Below are 24,442 nucleotides of genomic sequence, written 5' to 3'. Positions count from 1 at the left end.
ACTTGAAGTTCTATCTGACAATATCTAAAAAGAATTAATTGACCAGTATTTCTGGAAACTAAAAACCAATTATTTATTACACAAGGAAAAATACTTACATTACAGGTATACTTTCTGGTTTTGTTTTTGCCACTGTGGTTTAGGATGTTAACAGCAGCAGTGATATTATTTAACATAAACAGATATAAATAAGATGTAAAAAAATTCCCTTTATCCATTGATAAATGTGATAAATTGCTTTCTTTTCCACATGGAGGTAATAATTAAAACTTAAATATCCTTTATTAACCAGGAATAACGAATACTGAATGTGTGTGAAAACTTAGAGCATGTGTGACACTAAATAAACTGTTCTATGCAAAGAAGATAATCACTACTCATGTCATCCTGAAAATTTGCTTTGATAGCAAAGTTACATCAGACTGTACATATACTAAGAGTAACAGGCAAGGATACTTAATGTATCCTGACTTACCATGACTAGCTTAAAAATTCCAAATTTTTAACTTAAAACTAGCATTTAAACTGACTTATAGGTGGTTATAAAGACCCACTTTAGGGGCTGAGAGGAAATACTATGCCAGAAATACTTTACTGGAGTAATAAATTTAACTTTCTAGTAATTATGAAGGTATTTCAATTAATACTGATCGTGACAGGATAGGGAATAATTTCATCTAGACAGCAATCCTGACAAGCAAATAAAAATTTAATTTTCTCTCCCATGAATTCCATGTTTTAGAACTATAACATCAATGTAAAAAGGTTTTATAATCTTAAATTAATTCTCCTTACTGAAATGTAAGGAGGAGAAATTCTAGCAGCTTACTTCAGACAACTTAAGTCAGGATTTTAGTAAATATGCAATTGTAGAAAGCACTTTTGGTGTCAAAGTTACTTCCCTTCCTCTCTCATGTCTCCTCAACAATAGCAAACTATAGCCAAAACATCACTGAAAAAAAATACGTCTTCAACCTCAGCATATTTTCCACATGCCTTAGGATGAAAAACTATGTAACAAAGATCTGTAATCAGAATTTTTCTGCTTTTTACTTTGCATTAAGATGATTTTGAAGTTTGTAATTATTTTTTTCACTTTATTACCATGTGTCAAAACAGAATCAATTTGATTTTATTTCCTAACAGTTTAGAAATTCTCATTACTCAGCTACTTTGCTGAATTTCCTTCTTCAGTCTATTGTCTATTAAGACTACAAAAGTAGAGCCTACAGTTTAACAAAAAAAAAAAATTTACTTGATTTTTTCCTGAAAGAAGTTATGTAGCCTTCTTTACTTTTGTTAAAACAAATCCAGAACACTAAATCTACTAAATCACAACTGGTTTATGTTTTTTACAATCCTAAGTCTTAGGATTTAGTCATGTTATCTAAACTAAACTGCTGGATTTCACTGTAGCAATATTTCATAGTGCACTGTAATTTAAAATAGGGACAATAAATACGTAAGCTTATAATGCAAAATCCACTGTGTCTGCAAAGCATAACACCTTAGAGTATGTGCTGTCCTATATTTGAGCATATACACTAGAACAAGAACCAAATGTATAAAGCACCTTGAAAAACAGTTGAATATGCACATATGAGACAGTAATTTACGAGCAAGTATTCCTGTATGCCTGCTTCAAAGAAGGACTAATGAAACTGTTAAGCAGCAGCTATTATTGTGGCCTTCTAAGGAACTGATATTCCCAGCATCCACTAATAATGTAACAGTTATAATAAGAGATTGCAATTTATCAGAATTCTGTTTTTTCCAGCTCTTTACAGGTCGCATTTCCTGAAATATTTATTCATTATTTCTGCATTTGTTAGCAAAAAATTACTTGGCCATACTTTTCTTTGCATCCAAAGCAACAGAGTGTTATCAAATATTGCTGCTCTTGTTAGGGTAAGTCTGTATTAAGTCTTCCTCAGAGGAAATGATCACTCCAGAAATTAACACCAGAGGTAACAACATTACCATGGAAAGCTAAGATCACACAACATACACCTAAGTTCTTTTTTATTTATCAAAGGTGAAAATGTCACAGAATTATTTCCAGTATACAACTCCTTTTCCATGCAACAAAAACCTCAGTTTCTCCCAAAATCATTCTCAAGCTTCCTGTGATCAGTGCTCAATTTGCCTGCTCAAAGTTATATAAAAATTTTAAAATAATATTCCAGTTCGATTTTTTACATTATGGAATACACAAGCTTAGAAGTAAAGACATTATTGCTTCTTATGGACATTGGGGGGGAATAAATAAAATAATCACATTCCTTGTTGCAATACCACTGCAAGTGCAAAACTTGAGAAAGTACTATCCCTCTCCTTACTAGCTATCAATTGCTTCTTAATGATGGGGGAATTACTTTCAGCATGCAAATAAAAAGAAGATAATCTATGCAGATCTCGTGAAAAACCGTCCAGAGAACAGCAGTGTTCCTATCTCTCCAGTATCTCAGGAATGCCTTACAGGAGGATGGAGTGTATAGCACTCAAGCACTGGATGCTAGTTTAAGAATAGCACTCACGATTCCAAAGAGACATTATTTTCCTGAAAAATAATGCTAAGAATCAACTAGCAGCTGCATACATTTACTACAGGTAGAAAAAGGAGACACTGATGAGGTTACTATCCTTACACCATGGATAATGGGAACCACTACTTCCTAGTAAATGAAATGTTGTGTGTCCACACAAGCTAAAGCCACAATTCCATTGATATGTGAAACTACATGAGACTTGTTGCTTGTAAATAAATGGAACATGTTCAGTTGACTCCAGAAAAGAAATCTATCCTTTGAAAAGGTAATTAGTTCCCGTCTGATATTCTTGGGCAATAATGAAATAGCTTTAAACAGCATCTTGGGGAACCTAAGGAAGGTATACCATGCAGCAAATGAAAAATTCAAGTAGAAACAAAAACTTTCCTTGTTTGGGTTCTCTTTTTGAGGAGTGGTGCTTTTGTTTAGAAGTTCTGGAATTACCTTGCACTTAGGAAAAACCATAAAAGCAAGCTTGCCACTAAAACTGTCAGTTACAGATTCTTGAGTTTTTTTGTGGCAGCAGAGGCAACAAGTCACACGTGCAATTTAACTAAACAACCTCCCATATCCTTCAGGGCAGCTGGAATGCTAATTCCTGAGAGGAGTTTGCACAAACTATGCAAAATTACTGGGTGGAGGGAGTGCAGGAGGAAATAAAAATAGCATGTATCCAGTTAATGTCTAGATGGCAAACTGCTGTATAGACAGAGGAGGACAGTGAACTTTATTATCTTTAAAATTATGCTTATACATGTCTTGACACATGTAACTATTTCATGCAATGTTCCATAATCTCCAAGTGTATAGATACAACTTGCCCACAGAAATTAAATGCCTTTTCAGCAAACAATTCATAAGTTGGGCTGCAGGTGAAAAAATTTCTTATTCTATGAAATACCTATGCACCTGGAACCACAAAATATAATTGCAACATGCTAGAATCACATCTATGAGAGTTCAAGGCTTCAAGGTTAATCTTATTTGATCAGTTGTTTTTTAGAGAAAAGAAGAGTGTGATACAGTATCTACAGATGGTCTGACATAGAACATTATTGACAGTATTAATGGACAAAATGGGACAAATAGATTATGACAGCTGAGAAGGGAAAAAGCTATATAGCTTTCTGATTTTTTAAAGCCTCTTGGTCTACAGTACAGAAAACAAGCATAATGGAAATCTGCCTCCTCCTTAGAAGAAGTTATTTATTTAAAAGAACTCTCAATTTCGAACAACAAGGCATGGAATTCCTAAGTATGGTTAAGGAGAGCTGGTACCCAAAAACCGAAAAATCATTCCCTGCACACATCCCACATCCATTTTAAATTCCTAAGTGAGGTGTGGTAGCACCCTATTTAATTTTCTAAAGCAAAGTAATAAAATGTTTGCAAGTACAACTTCTAAAATGCCAAATAATGCTTTTCATTTTTCAACACCATGAAGGGAAGAGCTGTGGGAAGAGCTTTCAATTTTAACAAAACTCCTAAAAGAAGTCTTACATCTTCATAATCCCAAAGAAAACTGGAAATAACAGACCACTTCCTATTTTCCACAAGTAACCCAGTGTTTCAAACCACCTTTTTTCTCTCAGACACCAGAAATTAAGGTAATGAACCTAAATAACAGAGATTAGAAAGTTTGAGACTTGTGTGAAGATTTTTGTGTTTTACTTATCTTTGCAAAAGCACATGGCTGACAGACCTAAAATATCTAAACAAGGGAAAAGAGATACCTTAGCTACTTTCCTCCAGTTAAGACAGTCAAAGAAGTAATATGTTCCCCTCTCATACGTATTGGTTTTCATTGTTGGCTCCATGCCGGGTGCCCTGGTGATCCATACTCGTTCTTCTTTGTGGTATCTCCAATCCCGGTTAAATCTTTCATTTGTAATACAAAGGAAAAGTAATTCTTAGTGTTAGTTATCTGAAATTAACTTAATAAACTAACTTTAAAGGTTTCAATCAGAACTGTACAATGCATTCAAATCCCAAACAGAATTTCTATGACATGGTTAAACCTGTGATTCCATATCTCTTCCATACAGTTATTACACTGCAAACTAAAACACATGAATTTGAAATTTTAAATCTGGTAGGTTCTAACAACAAAGTCTTTTTATGAGTATTTACTGGTTCTTATTTTGTTGATGACAGGCAAGTTACACACTGAGTAATGACTGGTACCTGCCATTTGCTCCACAGTGCTTCATAATGCAAAATACATGAGGTGGGCTTTTGATTTCCACTATACAAATGTAAAAAACACTCTAAAAAATGACACCAAAGTTGGAGGAGGTATTTTTAAAAAAAAGATTTACAGTTTAAGACTGACTAAGCTTCTTGCTTTCAATGTCTAACTTGTTTGGGGTTCCATATTTTGGTTTTTTTTTTTTTTTTTTTGGTTTTTTTTTTTTGTTGTTTTTTTTTTTTCATTTGTTTGTTTGTTTGTTTGTTTTAACATCTGCCATTTCATTATTGCAATAGACTAACTCATATAAGACTGACAAAATAGTTGAACGTACAGCTCTACTGCTGCTAATAGCTGTAATACATCTCCTCCATTCATGTAATACAGATAAAACAGGAGATCTTCTCCATATCGGCCAAGTTTTATTGTAGCCAGCTGCAAAAGATTGAAGAAAACGAGGATGAAAAATCACAATAGATAAATGTTTTAAAACACACTACCCCACAACACAAGGATACATCCAGAACTTCCATCCTTCCATTCTAAGTGTGTTGAAAATTATATTCTAATATAACATGAGTAATAATCATTAAAACAATCTATTTTTCTTCACTTTTAGTTAACCAAGTTAAAGGATACAATAGAAAAATACAGATGTAACAAACCAGCAAGACCGAATTTTCTCCCTGAATCTCTTTACTACATTTGAAAAAACCCAAAAAACAACTTCTGCATGTATTTGCTCCCTTCACACCCTATCAAGTAACACTACTAAAATTTCTTATGCTATTTTTCAATGGTCCCTACAAACAGTTGAAAGAAAATATACCTCAAAAATCTCTTTTCATGTAGGTGTGGAATCCAACAGATAAATGAGAACACAATTCTGAGCTTATCTCAAGAAGAAATACCTCCATTTAATTTGCTATTTGAATTACATCACAAAAAACTTCAACATGAAGTGCAAACTCTTAAAAACGTAACTGTGCTTTCTAGCTATTCTTTTGCATGCCCATTCTCTTTCTGTAAGATACAATGGATGCTTGCTGTGTCCAATCAGCCTATTAAACACTGCTTCTAGAAAGACTGAGGACACGCACAAAATGGGCTGATTTTGAACATTACCTATCTGAAAGAAAATCTAGAATATTACTGGTAATAAATTAAGAAAAAATGCACACACACACGTACTCACCTTATCCCTAATGTGAATGTTAGTTAAGTATTCAGATGGAACATGGAAGTCTAAAAAAGAATTGGAATTGATGCAACTATTAAGACATGTAAATGAATATAATTTGCAAATATCAATATTGAATTTAATAGTTATTTCTTTCTTACCTATGTCTTGAGGTCGACAAGGTGATGATGCCCACGGGGATGCAAATTTGGGATAAAGATTTCTGAAGAAAAAAGAAAAGCATAAATTTATAAAAATGAACCTCTAAATCAACTGACCAAAAAAATTCCTTTGTAATCAATTTCACAAACCTAAAAGCTATATCACACAACCAAATCCCTAGCTGGGGTAAGAAGAAAGAAGGAAACTTTCCTAAAGCTGTTACATTTATTAATTTTGTTTTTAATATGCAGAGCAAGGTTGCATTTAAACTGCCATGGGGAACTACAGGGTAAAGATTTCCTTTTAAATCTCTCTCTCCTTCAAGTTAGGTGCTAGGGGTCCCAACCTTCTTCAGGTATCCAGTGTTATTATGCAGGGGCTTAATTTAATTAGGAGTAGTTGTCACAAGCTTTGGTGGGTTCTGATTTATTATCGTATGATTTAAAAGGGGAGGAAAAATTTATACTGACAGGTTGCTTTCTAAAACTAACCAGTGAAGACTTTACACTTCTTCAAAACAGGAGATAGAAGGGGTAATTTAAACCACTACCAATATAGAATTTTAAAATTTTGTTTCTAAAAGAACATTTATTGTGCTAAGGTTTTATGGCACACAGTATTTTCACCAACCAAACTATGACACAGGGCAGAAAAAATTGCCTTTTCATATGTTTTAGTTTTTCAAACAACAATCCATAGAGCAAGTGAAGAACATTCGACATAAGGAAAGATGGCAGGCCAGACACTGAGGTCTGCACAGGCTGCTTGCAAAGCTTTGCTGCAGCATAAAGTAAAACCAGCTTTATAGTATAGGAACTGTCTGCATCAAATGTTAACTCTATCCTCTCCATCCAAGAACCTAAATACACTATATACAGTAATTAAATACTAAAAATACAATTATTTACAGCATAGCTGCTAAGAAAAGCAGAAGAATAAGGAGCCATTTTCCCCCTGCTTAATATCCATATTCATCAAGCTTCCCTGATTACAAGCACTCCATATGAATTTATAAAGGATGGAAACTATGTGTGTATGCTGTTTGGTCCTTGCTTTTTTTATATAGTAAGTGCAAACCTTAAAATACATATACTACTCTGTCTATAAGGCTAACACTATATAAATCTGTGATGAAACAAAAAGGCGTGAGATTTTCAGCTAAAAGTTGGAGCATCAGAAATTAATTTTTTCTCACAATTGCAGTCACCTAAAAGACACCAGTTTTGTCCAAACTGATCTGCGTTCCTTCTGTAACCAGTGGAAAAAGAGAGGCACCCTGGGTTGACTGGTTATTCATCTCACCTGTCTTAAGCACTTCTCCTACCATTAGTGCAGTCATTAACTATTTTCCTCCCCACTGCCTCTATAGCAAATTTAGATGACTAAACTAGTTCACTTAGGTGAACTGAGTCACTGGAAGTTAACTATATACCCACACCTTCATCTAAACTAATCTTCAGTGCAGCCTAACACGGCAGGTGTTCTCTTCATTATTACACTATATAAATCTAATTTATGCCTGAACTGCTGAAAGTTAAGTGTAGATATCCCCAAGGAATATTATTACTAGAAAGGAATGTATACATTACATTTACAAACAATATACTGTCAATTCATTGAAGAAAGTCCTAGAGAAGTTAAGAGAATAAGCAAAGCCACTAGGTTTATTGAAAGCTTGCCCTGAAGCACAATTCTCTTTGCTATGAAAATTTTATTTAACTGTCAATACATTTTCAAATTTTATTTGGCAAACCAGTGTGTCGGTTTAATAGTCAAGTGAATGGACTATGAATGACAGCATAACAGAACCAAAAGTGTAGATAGGATTAAAACCCAGAAACTTACTCAGGAGAGTTGAGATTGAGACCTAGTGTTGTTAAATCACTTCCTAATGCAAGATGTACCATTCCTGGATCTGTCTCTGCTGCCCTGATGAATGTTAACAAGCCAATCATTCCAAACTGGTCCGTCACCATCCCTTGAGGAATGTTGGTAACCCGACCTGGGCAAGAAGAATAAATTAATTTTCTCCTTTCAAGAAGTAGAGGAATCAACAAGATGATCTAAATGGCTGTCAAAACTTTTAAAGCAGAGAAAGTGGAATGACACATACCATCAGGTAACACCTGGATCCCTTTTTTCTGCTGGTTGTTGTTTTGCGTAGTTGAACTTTTATCTCCAGGAAACTTGGGCCCATCTGTGCTGGATGATGTTTTGCCTGATGTACTCAAATTCTATTAAAATAATTTGCAGAGTTGGTGTGATGAAAATGAACCAAAACGGAAACACTTATCGACCATATCTTTTCAGTCAAGCTCTAAACCAGCACATCAAGTCACTCTAATAAATGGCATCAAGTTGAAACCCCTAAGTTCTGTTGACAAACCTCACGTACCATTTACCATTTTCCAAAGTATACCTGTCATACAAAATTACTATTAATAGACTAAAAGTTTGCAGCCTAAAAGAATAAATTATTTTACACTCAAGTTGGAATACACAGTGGAATTCCAAGTGCCTGTGACTAGAGCTTCTTTTGATCTTACCACATCATGGATTTTCCTCATAGTCTTGCTCCTGCATAACACTCCATGACACAGTAACAGATAACACTCAAGCCAATTTCTGGTGCAAGCAACATATAATTGGCACATTTGCAGCTATCAGGAAAGACATGTAAACACTATGTCTGATATAAACACTATGCCAGACTATGTCTGTCAAGAAAAATGACTGTTCTCCAGGAATCTAGGTACCGACAAAACATATTTGCCATATGCATAATTTCTTACTCTTTAATATTCTTTATAACAAGTCTACAGTTATACAATTAATCACATTTACTCTCTCTCTCCTTACTGTACACAGTACCAACTGTATCAGAACATTTTCCTCAGGATAAAATTGCCCACAACACTTGGGGGCCACACTTCCTCATGTCCCTTTTTTTGAACAGTTCATTTTTTTAGTTCTTACAGGAGTTTGTAGTCATGTCTACTACTTATTCACCAATATTTATGCCACAGTCATTAACATATTTTTTGCAATTAGAAGTAATAAAACAATCAGAAACTAGAACATTCTGTCAAATCCTGTAGGAAAGCATTCTCTTCCATCCACATTTTATTCACCTTTCTTTTGCATAAAATAGCATTTTTTTATTACAAACTTCCAGAATAAAAATGAGGAAGAGCTCATAATCCTATGCTCTAAGCTGTATATCTAAGGCACAATAATTACACCAATACTTAAGATATAAAGTACCTCACTAGTATACAATATAGTCATCAGTGCTCACTGTTAAAAGAGCCTGTTTCCTCTGAGTACGTATCTCCATTAAGTATTTAACCTTAAAGCTATATTGCACCACTTAACTTTTAACAGATTGGACAACTTTGAAGAAAAATCTTATAATGTGTAGATTACTACTACTGATGAGAGGCGTCAGTACCAAAAAAAATGAGCTACAACTGATGCAAAAAAATATTACAAACTGCAAACTTAAAAAAAATATTATCAATTCTCAAAAGTAAGTTTCCACATGTCCAAGAAGGGTGACTTTGGACCAAAAAACTTTGCTGAGAAATTCCATTTACATATTTACATTTCAAATGCTGCTTATACAAAATCTCTCATTAATTTAGAGGGGCAAATTTGAAAATCTCTTATTACAAATATGCTCACTGACCATTTTAAAATATAATCATCAAAATAAGTATGAACACTGAAAGTAAGAGAAGACTTAAGGTTCGCTTACAGATTTATTGTCATCATTACTCGATGTTGGATCTTTGTAGCTGGAGCCTGGTAATGCTGGAAAATCTTCATTGTGTATTGAAAAGTCCTGGGACTGCTCACTTGCTGGTTTTGTTACCATTCCAACTATCACCAAAATGAAAGCAAGAATGACATTAAATGACTGCCAAGGCAAAAATTTTTCTTCTGCTTATCTTGCTTACTATCCATTTTCATTACGTGCAAGCTGTATAGCAATGACTTAAGAAACAGGTAAAGCAGAACAAAGCATATTCATCCAAAACATCCACACGTATTAGACTAAAGCCTCTTATTTAAGTGTGAGCTGAGGAACACTCCAGGTTATAATCATAGACACATCCACTGCACCTGTTTTCACACATCTAAATAAGCAAACAATCTTTACAGGCATGTTAAAGCTGTATTTAGGTAAATCCACTGATGAAGGATGTACTGCTTTTTAAAGTACAATACAATTTTTCTCTGTCCCCTAAGTGCATGAAGAATTTTTTTGCATAATTTCTTCAGAAGCATGTATTCTCAAAGGACAACCAGCTAACTTGCAGCAGTACATGTCAACAATGAAATACTTGCCTGTGACATAAAAATGACTCTTCCAGTACGAAAACTGAAAACATTTAGCCTGTAAGTCTCAGTGCTCTGACCCTTTTTCAAAAAAAAGTAGCCCAGTCACATTGGAACATGGATTCAGACAACTGAACTGGAACTTCTTTTTTAATGCCAGTTAAAACCAAACCAAAAAAGCCACCATGCCACACATCCAAGGTTGACTAGACCTTGCTGAGTCTAGTCAAATACAGTGATTTGGTTGCAAAGAACACTGCACTAGAGGAACAGAAGACAGAAGGAAGTCTAGGTCTTGTTTTTTGAAGATTCTTAGTAGATGGATAGGACTAAAATAGTTCAGTAGATAACAACACATGACTTTCTTCAGTGGCCTGGAATTAGAGATCAAAGTTCCTTTATTTAAGAAAAAAAGCTAACACTGAGTTTGTCTTGTTTCTGTTGTTCAGCTTTTTCATCCAGAGTTATTACAATTTCTTCCACTGGATGAATAAAATTGATAATGAATAAACTTTAATGGATACTCCTATTCCATCTAAAAGTTATTTGAAGTATAATTTTCCTGAATAACTAAGCATGAGGAAAGCAGGCCTCTGCTGTGTTTCAAACCTTCACTTTCTTGTCCACAACCAAAAGCGTTCTCCATATTTTGTGCTGGAAGACAACATCCAATGTATTTCACATTTCCGTTTTTTGATTGCTTCTACCTCCATACATATCTGCTGCACTAAGGAGATGCGCAGGGTAGCTCTTCAGAGAACTTTATTTCGTGGTTTATCATCCAGTCATGCAAATAGCAATGCTAGCACCAAAATGGGGAAACAGTGTAAGCACAAGAGCAATTACAGATATTTTTATGCTGCAGTGCCGTTCAATACTGAATTCAAGCTCCATGCCGGAAGTACATCTGCGTGGCTCTCCCTCCTATCTTCTATCAATTTTTCACATTCTTTCACTTCAAAGAAGACATACTGTCGTCTTCTTTCAGAGCTGGAACTAGATGGTCTTTAAGGTACCTTCCAACCCAAGCCATTCTATACTAGACAAAATCTTACATAAGCCTTTAGCTGTATTAAGTCTCCACTCATGCTTAGTGTGAGTTCTGAGTGTCTTCATCTGGGAAAGTTTACTTTTTTCATGTGTTTAACAATTCAATTTAACAAGTTTAACTCTTTCTCACAGCTATCTTATGCAGAGGGCTCAGGTTATGCCAAATCCATGAGGCTACTTGCTCTTGATAATGTGATATCTATTTTGTCCAATTAAAGATGGAGCTATCTCTGAAAAACACTTGCATTTATAGTTAGAAAACACTAGGTTATTTTTGGTTCAAAAATTGACAAGTGTCACAAAAATAACTTATGGTTATTAAAGCAACTTTTCACAGTAGCTGATGCAACATGCGTAACAAAATCTACTAAAGCAATAACAGAAAAAGTTCTGTGCCTCACCCTAAGCTTACCTGAATTTTTTCAAGACCCAAATAATAAGATTTGTGTCCAACTAAAGGTTTTTCCTTTTATTATTTTTTAACCTGTACAGCAAGAATTATATGACATATACTTGGAACCTGAATGATAGTAATTGATGCTTACAGGTTATTTTTTGAAATCTGATGTTCACCATAAGGGTGACACTGAACAGTACAACAACAAATACTATCAATAAACAGTGAAAGTTTACAATCTGTTTACAGGTTATAACTTTTCACAGTAACACCTCTACTAATAAAATACTATTCCTGCAATTTGCTACTTAAACATCAACAGCTCTTATATACATGCAACTTGAATAAAACCTATTACCTAAGAAATTTCTAGAGACTCAGAGCAATCATATCATACAGACCAAAAACCCCAACAATCTCTACTGACAGTAAAACAGGTGAGTTCTTATACTTCTGAAAGGGAGTCTCCAATCACAGGTATCGATTATTTATTTTTAAAAATGAGAAATTAGTCTTAGCATCTCATATGTCTGGCATTTTTGAAAAGACTGTCTATTAACTTATGAACAGCAAAAGGTGAGTCAAGCAAATGTCATTTCATTCAAAGATCTTTCAAAAGTATGGTCTTACCATAGGGTGCCCTTCCAGCTAAAGGGTTTATTAATGGAGTTGGATTGCCACTTCCTTCCCTTCTGTTTCTGTCTGCTAGTGCTGGAAAATCTGAGAGGTCCAGTCCTGTCACATTTTCACTTCCATCTACAATAAAAACAGGTATTTTTAACTCCCTAATGTATTTTTTTTCAAAGACTTCATTATGAGCAAGATAAATGTAGGACATATTTTCTTTCAAGCTGATCTTTTTTCTCATTCTGTAATTATTATAAGTAACTACAGCCTTTGTGTTACAAGACTACCCTAAAAAGCATCAGTATGTTTGAAGTTCGCTTTCAAACAACAGCTAGTTGATAGCATTTAGTAAGGTCTACTCCTCTTGAATTAAAGACTGTACACATAAAATACAGGCAAACTATCAAAATTAAAGCTCTGGAGTAGGTATTTAAATTTGTTTTTAATGTGTTCTAAATTTGAAGAAGTATCAAGAAGAAATTTGAGAGAATAACCCATATTAGCAGCAGCATCAAAGAGCTCTATTGTCCTTAGATAAGGTAAGATAAAGCTGAAGCAGCTGAAAAGCCAATGCAGTGCAAGTTACATGGGAACACTTTTTGATTTGCAGCAGGAAATGCTAGATAGGTGAGGCCAGAGCTGTAGCTCTATAAAAACGTCACAATGTCCTAGGGAATGCCCAAACCCTTCCACTCTTGTGACATCACCAGCACCTCAGGTTCCTTCATATACACAGCCACATACAGAAACATCAGCACACATCAACCTAAATCATTTATGGACGAAGATATTTTCCCCACTCTAGTTCATTAAATTCAGGTGAAGAAGTAATTCCCAGAGAACAGTTGCAACTTAAACAACTGACTGAAAGGATCACATGATAAACCAGCTGTTCAAAAGCAGTTTGACATTAAAAAAAATGCTTTTCTACTGTTTTTACATACTTAATGTTTTCACAGAATAAGGATAAATCTTTTCTTCTCCAACACCCTTTTCAAGTACAAGAGCCATTCTGCTTTTCTAACAGAATAAGTATAATCTACAGGCACATGACATAGAGCAAATATACTACAGAACTACTTCACTTTGTCTTCAAAAGTATTAAAATCCACTGCTATAAAGTAGTACCAGTTATCTAGCACTGCTCTTGGTGCAGCATTTCTTTGGAACATCTGAAAACTATTAGAAAGCTGCACTCCAACAAAAAAAAGTATTTTTAATCAGACTTATAAAAAAACCTCTACTGTAGTTCAAGGTCAATATTAGAGAGGAAACTCACCTGTTCCATTAAAAATGTTACTTGATAAGGAGTTATTCATTCCAAATGCCTGATTCCTGTTCATCCCAAATCCAGACATACTGTGAAAAAAATCCAGGAAGTCAGACAAAAGGATATACATACTTTGTATTTCTAGTGGAATATATTAAGGGGGAAAAAAATTGAAGTTATTTCAAGCCTAAGCAACCCATAATAGCCTAAACTTAATTTTAAATTATTTTCTGAAAGCACTTGAGCAGCAGCAACAGGCACTGCTCAAACAGGTCAACTGGACTTCAAAATAGCTTAGTTTTTTTAATAGTCATTATGTATTAAGACATCTCTCAACAAACAAGTTATGACTAACATGATCATTACTCAATAATTTCATATACAAAAATGAAGCAGCATTTAATGCAGTAGTTAAAAGTCAGATGTAATCATTCATTGGCAGGTGGGAAGCTGAATCATGAAAATGGCCAAGTTTGTCCTGACTCATTTATAAGCTGAACAGTTATTGTGCGCAATCATGACCATGTACAAATGGAGCTATTGTGAGCAGAGGGATGGTCCCTTTCACACAAGAACATGAGCTGAAGTTTCATATAGTCAAGCAAAAATGTTTGAAAACATCTAAATAAAATATAGGGCTACTGTGGTCGCCTTCACAAATAACCCATTTCATCCCGTGGGAGCCAGAGATGTTGAGAGGCCCAAAGGTAGACCCCCAGCTGAGTGAAATTCTGAACATCTGCCCTGTGGGAAATCAAAACATCCACTTTTCCCCTGTAACCGGACAGAAGCTGCTCTTTTGGATGTCTCCATAAACAGAAATACAAAATAGTTCCCTAGTGGAAATTTTACCTATGCAAACTTTTTACAGTTACAAATCTGAAATACCTTCAAACGCTTATGGTCAAAAATCTAACCTAAAAACTTTCATTGCTCCAACTAAGCAACTATACAGAAAATGCTCCTTGAAAGTCACATAATTCATGCACCTGACATGTAAAAGCCATAAATTCTTTTCCCCAAGAGTAATTCCAAAATTTTGTTAAACACCTCAATTACCAAACACCATTGGATATGTACTAGTACTATACTTCCATAGGTTAATAAACTGGAATAAGAGCCAGTCATTGTTTCAGAGATATTTCCTTCTCAATTTGTAAAACTTGTAGCTTATTGAAAGTGAGAAATGCAAACAGGAAAAGATGAGCATTTTAATTCAAATGTTCCTACACACAGGGATTTCATTATCTGCCCTACAGCTGAATGATATTTAAACAAGTACTTTGTAATCATGTATCAATATCTAATATCATTGTCCTCTACACAGAGTTTTTAAGTATATTACTATTTTATCTGTTTGTGATATTAATTTTCAAAAATACTTTAAAATACTAAAATAATTTAAAATCTTTTCAAATTATCAGCTCTACTTGCCACTAGACAGGATAGAAAAGGCAAATTCTTCGTATTCAGAGGCAAGATATGAAGACTTTTCATGCTCCAAGACCACAATTTGCTATTAGTGGATCACTACTTGCTGTGCTTGAGAACAGCATCTGTATGTATCAGTGTGAAACTACTAAACTAAACAGTCTGATTAAGATTCAGATAACTGTGATGTTAGTCTTCACCTTATCTATTTTGTAAAATACTAGATTGGGTTAGAGGTGGCACCTGACCACCATGAGCTTGTTTGTGCTCCATCTAACAGTCACTCTTCAAGGAAGGGCCTGAAGGAAGAAAAAGGATTTAACTGGGAACACAGAGATCATGAGGTAATGGAACCAAGCTTCAAAAGCAGTCAGCCATGCTAAGCTGTGACTACACACATTAAATAATTAGAACTAAGACTGTGCTTACTACAAGTTTATCAATATGAATGAAGCATGAACACAGCACTATAACACAGTTAAAGCCTGAGGATTTATGATGTTAGTATCCTTCCCAGAGTTAGAAAAGGAGAAGCAATTGAGAAACTTTTGGCATCCAAATGAGCACTAAATCCTTAAAAAAAATGGCAAGCTACTGTTCTCTGTATCATTCCAGAATTTAAAGAAGTAAAATACCAGATCCTTACTGTGTCTGAATCAGTCTACCAGTCTTCCAGAATAACTATCATGTTTTTAAATTTTGCCTTACTTCTTCCCAAAGTCCTAGATGAACAATTTTAAAGCAAATGCATATGCTGAAAATTCAGGGCATGTTTTAAAAATAAACTTGGGAATAGATGAGAAACATCACATACTTTAAAGCGGACACATCAGAAATTCAACAGTCAGAAAGAGAACTTAGCTTAATGGCCACAAAGACATTACAAGAATATTTAAAAGGAGCCTCAAAGTTTATTGCCCAGACATGAGTACATGACACAGGTTTCAAGATCTATTCTAGTGCATTAAAACTACATTTCCAGAGCAACATGTCTATTACTGTACAGGGATGGTCCAGTTAAGGAGCCTTACCTGTTCACAGTAAAAGGTTGTCGAGAGGGTTGCTGCTTTGGCATACATATTATGCTTGGAGAGCTTCTGTTGGGGCTGCCTAACCCTGAACTGCTCATGCTGTTTGTCCTGCTGGGAATTCCAATGCCCTGACCAACCTGGGAGTGGTTCATCATATTCCTAGGATTCATAGGCAATATCCCCCTGAAAGAGAAAAACCATCCACAGAGATGAATCTGTACAACAGTATTTGGCAAGTTGTTGCGACTTAATTTGTGCCTAGTGACCAAACAGTGTGTTTGGTTTACTCTCTATAATTAATGCAGTTCTGGATTTCTTCAGAAATACCAAATGACCCATTACATGCTAATCAAGTCCTTCATCAGGTTTAGTTAAATACTTAAGTATTTTACATACGAAAAGGTGTTACAGCTCTTTTCTAATGAGCACTTCAGACCTACTATGTTTATATTCTTATGCAGTGTACAACATCATAGTGAATTTTACACTGTACAATCAAATAACAACCTCTTACATTCTGAAGCAGAATTTGCCAGCAATTCGTCCTTTACATACAAAAATAAAATACTGCCTTACAGTAAATCCTTACTCTTTTATGCTATTATTTTCCTAACATAGGCAGTGGTCCACAGAAACTACTTTTCTTCTTTTTTAATTTATCAAAACGTAAAATACGCAGAACATTTAACAAGAGCTCTGCAGAAAGACACAATGGCAGAAATATTGGCTATCGATAAATACCTGCTCGGAGATGGAGGCGTGTGAAGTGACATTGTTGGTACCCCTGTTGTTGGCGTTACGTGGCTCGGTAACTGAGTGCCTTGTGATAAGCTGCGATTTAACTGAGGGGTATTGTTGCTCATTCCCCTCATTGGAAGGCCTAGTGCACCTATTGAAAAAAAATTCAGAGGGGTGGAGATACAGAGCAATCAGGAACAAGGTCTTCTCCATCAGGTATAGATGGAAACAATTTATGCTGACAACGTACAAAAAAGTGTAAAGACTGAAGGGAAAGTGCAGTGCAAAAACTAAGTCCTTGTTTGGATAGCAGAAACTCAATCATCAAATTTAGCCCCATTTCTGTTTAACTTTGGAAAGGCTCTTTAAGGAATTTTTCTGAAGTCACAAAATTTTGTTTCCTTTGAGACATACACTGTAGATGGAGGGCTGAATTTTTTGAGGTTTCCAGTAAGAACATGAAAACGTACAAATTATCTCAAAAGTGTTTTAGGAAAATCAGTAACTGCACTCAAGATATAGGCTAATTACTTTTGACTAAATAAGTACGTATTTGACTAGCATTTAGAACACTGACCTGCCTTGCTAAAAATTAAGCAAATCTCTGATAAAAAAAAGAAAGTGATGGATCTTTAATTAACAATAGCACTGGTTTTAGGACAACTAAAGCAACATTTGAGGCCAATTCTCTCTTTACAGTTCAAGTTGCTTCTTTATGGCAACAGTGCTTCACTGTCTGTGATCAGGTTTGACCTTATCAGAAAAGAAAGCAAGCAGAATTTTAACAGCCCTCTCTTAGCATTTAAAAACATACAGAACGGTTTTAACAATGTGATCAAAAGTATTTTCTACACAAACAATTGTGTGTGACAGAACAAAGCAAGCACTTCAGTGAGGTAATGGCCAAAAATGTTATTAAGTTTTTCATCATTCTCACATCACTTTTCTGCATTTGAGAAGTTTCAGAATTATGTTCAAAGACAAGAAAAAGTCATTTAGTGCAACATGGCAATAATAACAAACTTAGCATTATAAAAAATGACAGCTGTGACAGTTTCCATTGCTTTGGCATGAGGCTGCAGAGGCAGACTGACAGAACTCAAAACCTTATTTTGCAGACCAAACAAAAGAAAATTCTGATCGATCAGCACTCTTCCATGATAGAACGCCCCAGCAGAAGAGCTGAATATGCCAGTGTATGACATGATTAAATACTAAGAGTGTGAAGAACAGACACAGCATATGCTCAAATTATTATCATGGACAAGGTCTGAAGAAACCTCCCAGTCATTCAGCTTTTACACTATATGAACTGCAATCTGTGTCCCATCCTAAAATTTGCAAATCCAGGGAGTCTGCAATAAAACTCAAGTGTGTAACACCCAGATTTATCTCTATACATTCAGACTAAGAGGTAGAGTGTCTTCCTGTAACAAGCACCCTAGCATTTCATTAGAAGTTGATTACATCGAAGTGTTTACTGTAAATATTTTGGCAATTTGCTGCATCAGAATAACTTCAATGAGCATAAATATGTATTATAAATAATATTTCATTTTGATTAACAATTATACGGTACTTTAAAAATAAAACAGTAAAGAAAAAATACATACACTTTCCAACTAGATACAGCACACCAAAAAAAACACAATTAGGATATTCAACTTAATTTTGTGCAAGCATGTGTTTTAGCAAAGCTAGTTTTAGACTGATGGTAATTTCTTCTTATTGGCTTTCTTTAAACTAGATTTTTATTGATGAGGGTTACAGTGAAGTAGAATCATATTCCTGGCAAGTCGGGGCAGTCAAAATATTTACTGAAAGAAGAAAAAAACCAAAAACAAACCCTTTTTTCTTACACTTTCTTTTTCCACTTTTCTAATTGAGACAAGATCTACATGGGCTGTGCTGGAGGCAGACCAATGAAATGGTCAATTCCCTTCCTACTGGTCAAGTTCAAGTTACATTAATGCTGTAACATGACATCTTGCTTAATGACTGATAGCTACCAATCATTACAAGTGCATAGGCACTATCAGCTTTGTTTTTCCTGACGAGTATTTTAATCATAACCATGAATTCAATGAAAAAGTCTCTTGCCGCTTTTTCTCAAGATCTGGTAGAAACTGACACCTGATAATTATGTACTTTCAAGGTTTTAGGCATGTATGTCTCCACGTTACAGAGATTACCTCCTAGGCACAGCAATCAACTGAATGAAAAACCAAGTTGATAAAAAAGATGACCTTAAAAATTAAACGACAAATAACTGTGATAAACAAAATGAATAAACTATTTCAGTATCTGTATACAGTGAAGTCTGAAAGGTACAACATTGCCAGAATCAGCACCTAAAAGACAAGAGCCAAACATGACTCTCAGACTGGCTACATGCTGCTCATACAAATCTCAGTAGTATAATAAAATGGCAGTTTATATTACAGGGTCACTCATCAACAGTCACAGCGATAAGAAAAAAAAAATACAAAAAAATACTGCCACCAAAAAACAAACGCCCCCTCCAAATTCCACTGTATTTTTTTTAAACTTTTTGAAGAAAGCCGAAAGAAGTTGAGAAGGCCGTGCATCTAGCAAACCAAGCTTTCAGTTTGTCCAGATAAAAAAGTCCAGACTCTCTAAAGTACTCTGAAGACATTTTTTCTTGCAATCTGAGTCAGATTCACTTAGCCACACAGCAGGAAACATTTAAAAGCATACACTGACACAGGAGAGATGATATTCACAACCAGTTTTATTTGTGGAACTGTATCTAACTCAGATATTCTGAGAGACTGAGTGCACCTCCCAGTTACCAGGAGGTTCAGTTCTCAATGCTTGGTCCTTAAGCTAATATTACACCATGACTGTTGCTCTATAGCTCTTCTGTTGCAATGGTGTCCATGTGACTGGCAGAAACATGAAATCGTTAAGGTACCAGAAAGAAAAAACATAGTCAAGCAGAAAGCAATAATCTTCATGGCATAGCTCTTTGCCAAGTGCAAGTTACCAAGCATGTACAAAAGATTTATTGTGCTCCTGTAGAGCATGAAGTATCAGTTGTACTTAAGGTATAAAATCCTTCTATTCCTTACATAGTTTTCTGAACTAGGCTCATTTTGACTCGGCTTTCTTTCTTTGCGTTTTCCTTCAGAGAGCCTGTTAAATCACAGGACATTTTTGTAGTATGATTGTATTTGGATATTGAGGGGTTATAAAGTGACAATATGACATTTTGCACACTAAATATTGTAAAAATGCATACTAAGCAAAGCAAAAAGTGTATCTTAAAATAATTGTACATAAAGAGACATACTGTCATTTTTACAATGACCAAAAAACAAAGCCATCTGCATGTTCCAGACTGTCAAACTGTAATATATTTAGCATAAAATAAACATATTATTAATAAAAAGAATTCTTACTTTGTTGCCCGTATAAACTTGCCCCAAACTGAGACAGCTGACCTGATGTTGATGGTGATGCCAGCATCTAAAATGTAAGAAGAATAAGAGGTTATTAAAGACAAAGATATTGTGCTATCTTGCTCTGGAAGTTTACAACACTATGTTACGCCAAGAAAACCAAATCAACTAAAAACTTGTTCAAAGTCATGAAAAATTTTAGAAACTCCCCAAAATATCTGCAGAGTAACAACTGTAACAGTATATTACAAATCAACAAAAATTTATGACTTCACCTGTATAAACACAGACTTTACTTGCAAGGAAGTGCACAGAAGATCTAAAAGTTTCCACATTTTTTATCCTTGCAGCTAGAAGACCCATCATTACAGAAAAAAGAAATACTCATGTACTTAAATCAGAGACATTTTTCCTCTACAAAACATACCTCATACAACCAGACCCTTTCCTGCTCAACAAATGAGTTCTGTATTACCATTTACAATATGAGTGGATAGGGAGCAGCAGGTATATATGAACAGACAGGATCTTCAGGTAAGATTCCAATGTTCAAATTATAATATACTGCCCTAAGAGCTAGCCTCATGCTTGTACACAGATATGAACAGGACCTACAAATGTAGGAAGCAGATCTCCTGCTCTACCATGCCCACTTTAGAGAAATCATATATTACCAAGTATTTCCATTAAACCCTTCTTTATCAACTTTCAGACAACACACCAGAAATGTGACAAACTACAGAGACTCTTGGGAAGAGTAAGAACTAAAAACAAACAAAAAACTAAACCAACACCAAAATCACGAAAAACAACCCAAAAAAAACCAAACATACCCCCCCCCCCATCACCCTGTATGAAGCAAGATGGAGATTTGCGGTTGCATACCCCAGAAAGAAGACAACTAATGTAGGCATATGACACCAGTTTCCCGTCATTTTTCTAAGAGGAAAAGAATAAACTGTTCTCCATGCTTCTGAAGAAATGTAAAATATTAATAAATTTGAGAAACAGGACATATAATCTAAACACTTGGAAAAAACCCCATTGCAATCTTAAGGGAAGTTAAATATTGGAATACCCATCCCTGTACACTTTTTGTTGATTAGCTGTTCATCAACACTACATACAGCTGATTGTCCCCCTGGAGCAAGAAGAGTTATTAGTTGACCTAATCACACCATCCACAACAGAACATGCTACTTCTAGCAAATAGCAAATTGCTGCTTGTTTAGTGAATTAGTCTGGACTTGGACTGAATTTTAGGATGGCTTCAAAGAAAGGAATGTCTGGATTCTTAGACATAAGGCAATTTCAAGGTTTTTCCATGTGAGAGCAAAGAATTCAAATCAAAATTCTTTTACTGTGATGAACTGCAAATTGCTTTGTTGATATCATCTAGGCAGATGTAAAATTCAAACAAACCTTATAAACTGAATATCCTAGTTTTCTGTACTAGGGCCAAAGCCAGATGGTAGAAATGAGAAAGCATACATGCAGGGTAAGTCACTAAGTATCAAAAGCAGCATCCATATCTGTAAGTCACAAAGTATTTATGATTTTTTCTTTAATATATACAGAACACATGAAAAAAGAAATTACAACAGGCAATTCCTGTAGACTATCAGAAAATATATCCAAACCAAACTCAGCACACATTTTACTCACACATATTAAGAACAAAGTACAGGTATTTGATAGTTAGCAACTACAGGAACAAACATCCACGCTAGTATACAAAAAGATCTGAAATAGCAAGACAAGATCTTCTTTCTTAGTAAAGAACTCACTGTGAACAAAAACCCATTTTAAGTAACACCCAGTGGCTTCAGCTCAGCACTCATATAACCAGGTTCACAGGCCCTATCTTCATCACCAAGTGATGCAGCCAGAGGGAAGTACATTTGTAAAATAAAAGTTGTTTACGGGGGCCCACCAGCTCCTGTACGTTTTCCTAACTAAAACACCTGACTGCCATGGACTAGATGCCCATTACTGAGTTGCTGGAGCATCTCTTCCAGCCTGTTTGCATTCAGAAGGAATAAAATTCACTCACACTAATATTGCCCTGCAACGTGAACCAAAGCATACTGTAGTAGGGACACTTGGGAGACAAGATTTCAATTTTACCCCCCCACCAACATAACAAATTGATGCTCATTAAACACTGATAAAACAAGCTGACACAGTAGTTTTTAAGAAAGGAAAGACAAAGTAAAATGGTGAGGTTAAAAAAATTTAGATCTGACAACTTGCAAAATTCTAGAACATGTTCCAAGGTAGGAAAAATTGCAATTCTACGGGAAAAAATGAAAGGCAGAAAGTTATAAGACACCTTCTGAGACAATGATGTAGGCACACAAGCTCAAAAATAAAAGTCAACACGTGAGACGTGCTAGAAACATCACTTTAAAAAGTACTACCACCTTCGGGACAGATAAGCAAAACAGTTAAGCCAAAAAAGAATATCCCATAGGCACAGCTGCTAAGGGAACTAAAAAATTGCTGTGATGGCATGTGATGTAATAAGAAGATGGTACAGACCTCAGCATAAAATCTTTTATTTAAAATGCTATTCTGGAGTAAAAAAGCCTCCATAATTAAAAAAAAACCCTAAGAAGCAGTAGATTACTTGAAAGAGAGAAAAAAGAATCCCACCTCTTATACAATTGAGCACTACTTGATTTTTAAAATTCAGTTTAAAGCAGTAACAAATAATATTTATTGAACACTGCTTATTAGAAAGAGGATTTTCTTTTGAAACACTGTAAAGTAGGTCACAACTATTGTGCAACTTTCTTTTACATGAAAAGTTAATTGCAAAATGACTTGTAGAGAAACTTTTACAGAAAACCATAATAAAGGCCATGCATTAAAATCACTAAGTCTGATAATTTAATGTCATAACATACCTAAAATATCAACGATGACAAGCCTCAAGAAAAAAAAAAAATCAATAAAAAAATTCTGCAGATCTATTCCAGGCAGATTAAATGCAGCATTCCTCAAATCTTATGGACTAGGAATAAGCTGTATGGGTATCTCACTTATTATTATTATATCCATCTCTATAATAATATCCATATTATTATATCCATACTATTATTAATCCATATTATTATATCCATCTCTATAATAATCATATACTATTTTTATTAAATCCATCTCTACTTTATTAAACTTTTTCCATCATATCTAAGTAAGGAACAGTTTAAAATTGTCTTTTTTTTACTTATTTCCATACAATTTAGATCAACAACAAAAATTAAATTCAGCAAAACTTTAATCTATACTACCAGAACCTTGACTTGCATTCAAAGCCTCTGAGTCACGATTATAGTCTACTCAAACTTGGTCTAGCAAAGACAATGAAGATTCAAGATGAATGGTATCAGTAATACTAAAAACATTTCTTCTGGCATTTCGCAGTCATTATTTCATCTGACTGGGCTACCTGCTACATCACACAGAAAATGTAACTCTCCAAGACCATACTTGCAACTGTGACTGGAAGTCACTTGAGTATCTTTTTGTCTACAACAGCCAAAAGCCATAACCTTAATAAAAACCAAAGCAGATCAAGTCCTAAGGTGACTAAAGCCTCTTCCAGTTGTTAAGACCTATTAAGCTTTACCCAATTATGTTAGAATCTTAGGGAAAAAAACCTCAAAATTATAGTTCTAACAACCTGAACCAATTTGCTAGTGGTTAACAGCCATAAAACCCAGCATGGGATTTCTGCTTCTTTTCCAAAGTTCTATTACAGAACTAGGTAGATTGTTTTTTCAATTAGCTTTCCCCATGTTGTTATTAGGAGACAGAGGAGGCTTCAGACTTGCCTCTCCCATGGGACAGGGGGACTACTGAGCAAGAAAGACCTTATGTAACATGAAGGCTGCACTTTATTTTGCCAGGATACAGGAAAGACCAATACTCAGTGGCAGGCTGAAAGACTGAATTCATGACACTCAACTTACAACATGGACATAATTTTATTCACAAGTCTGTGACAGTGCAATTTTGATCATGGAAGATTATGAATCTAAACTCAAAGCAACT

At 34.9% G+C, this 24,442-nt stretch overlaps 1 protein-coding gene across 1 annotated transcript in view; it reads right to left on the bottom strand.

Annotated features, from left to right (window-relative positions):
* The window catches only part of CNOT2 (CCR4-NOT transcription complex subunit 2), an 85,399-nt gene that overhangs the window by 3,614 nt on the left and 57,343 nt on the right, over positions 1 to 24,442 (bottom strand). Inside the window, exons 3-14 of the mRNA XM_066319170.1 lie at positions 20,387 to 20,453; positions 16,968 to 17,115; positions 16,227 to 16,409; positions 13,774 to 13,853; positions 12,498 to 12,623; positions 9,837 to 9,961; positions 8,193 to 8,313; positions 7,925 to 8,081; positions 6,079 to 6,140; positions 5,933 to 5,982; positions 5,072 to 5,172; positions 4,283 to 4,427 (exon numbers count right to left, since the gene is read on the bottom strand). Of these exons, the coding sequence (XP_066175267.1) occupies positions 4,283 to 4,427; positions 5,072 to 5,172; positions 5,933 to 5,982; positions 6,079 to 6,140; positions 7,925 to 8,081; positions 8,193 to 8,313; positions 9,837 to 9,961; positions 12,498 to 12,623; positions 13,774 to 13,853; positions 16,227 to 16,409; positions 16,968 to 17,115; positions 20,387 to 20,453 (1,365 nt within the window). The remainder of the gene's footprint in view (positions 1 to 4,282; positions 4,428 to 5,071; positions 5,173 to 5,932; positions 5,983 to 6,078; positions 6,141 to 7,924; positions 8,082 to 8,192; positions 8,314 to 9,836; positions 9,962 to 12,497; positions 12,624 to 13,773; positions 13,854 to 16,226; positions 16,410 to 16,967; positions 17,116 to 20,386; positions 20,454 to 24,442) is intronic.

This window comes from Sylvia atricapilla, chromosome 5, assembly GCF_009819655.1.
Source record: "Sylvia atricapilla isolate bSylAtr1 chromosome 5, bSylAtr1.pri, whole genome shotgun sequence".
Taxonomy (NCBI): Eukaryota; Metazoa; Chordata; class Aves; order Passeriformes; family Sylviidae; genus Sylvia; species Sylvia atricapilla.
The sequence above is the reverse complement of the archived record's forward strand: the minus strand, read 5'-3'. Positions and strand labels throughout refer to the sequence as shown.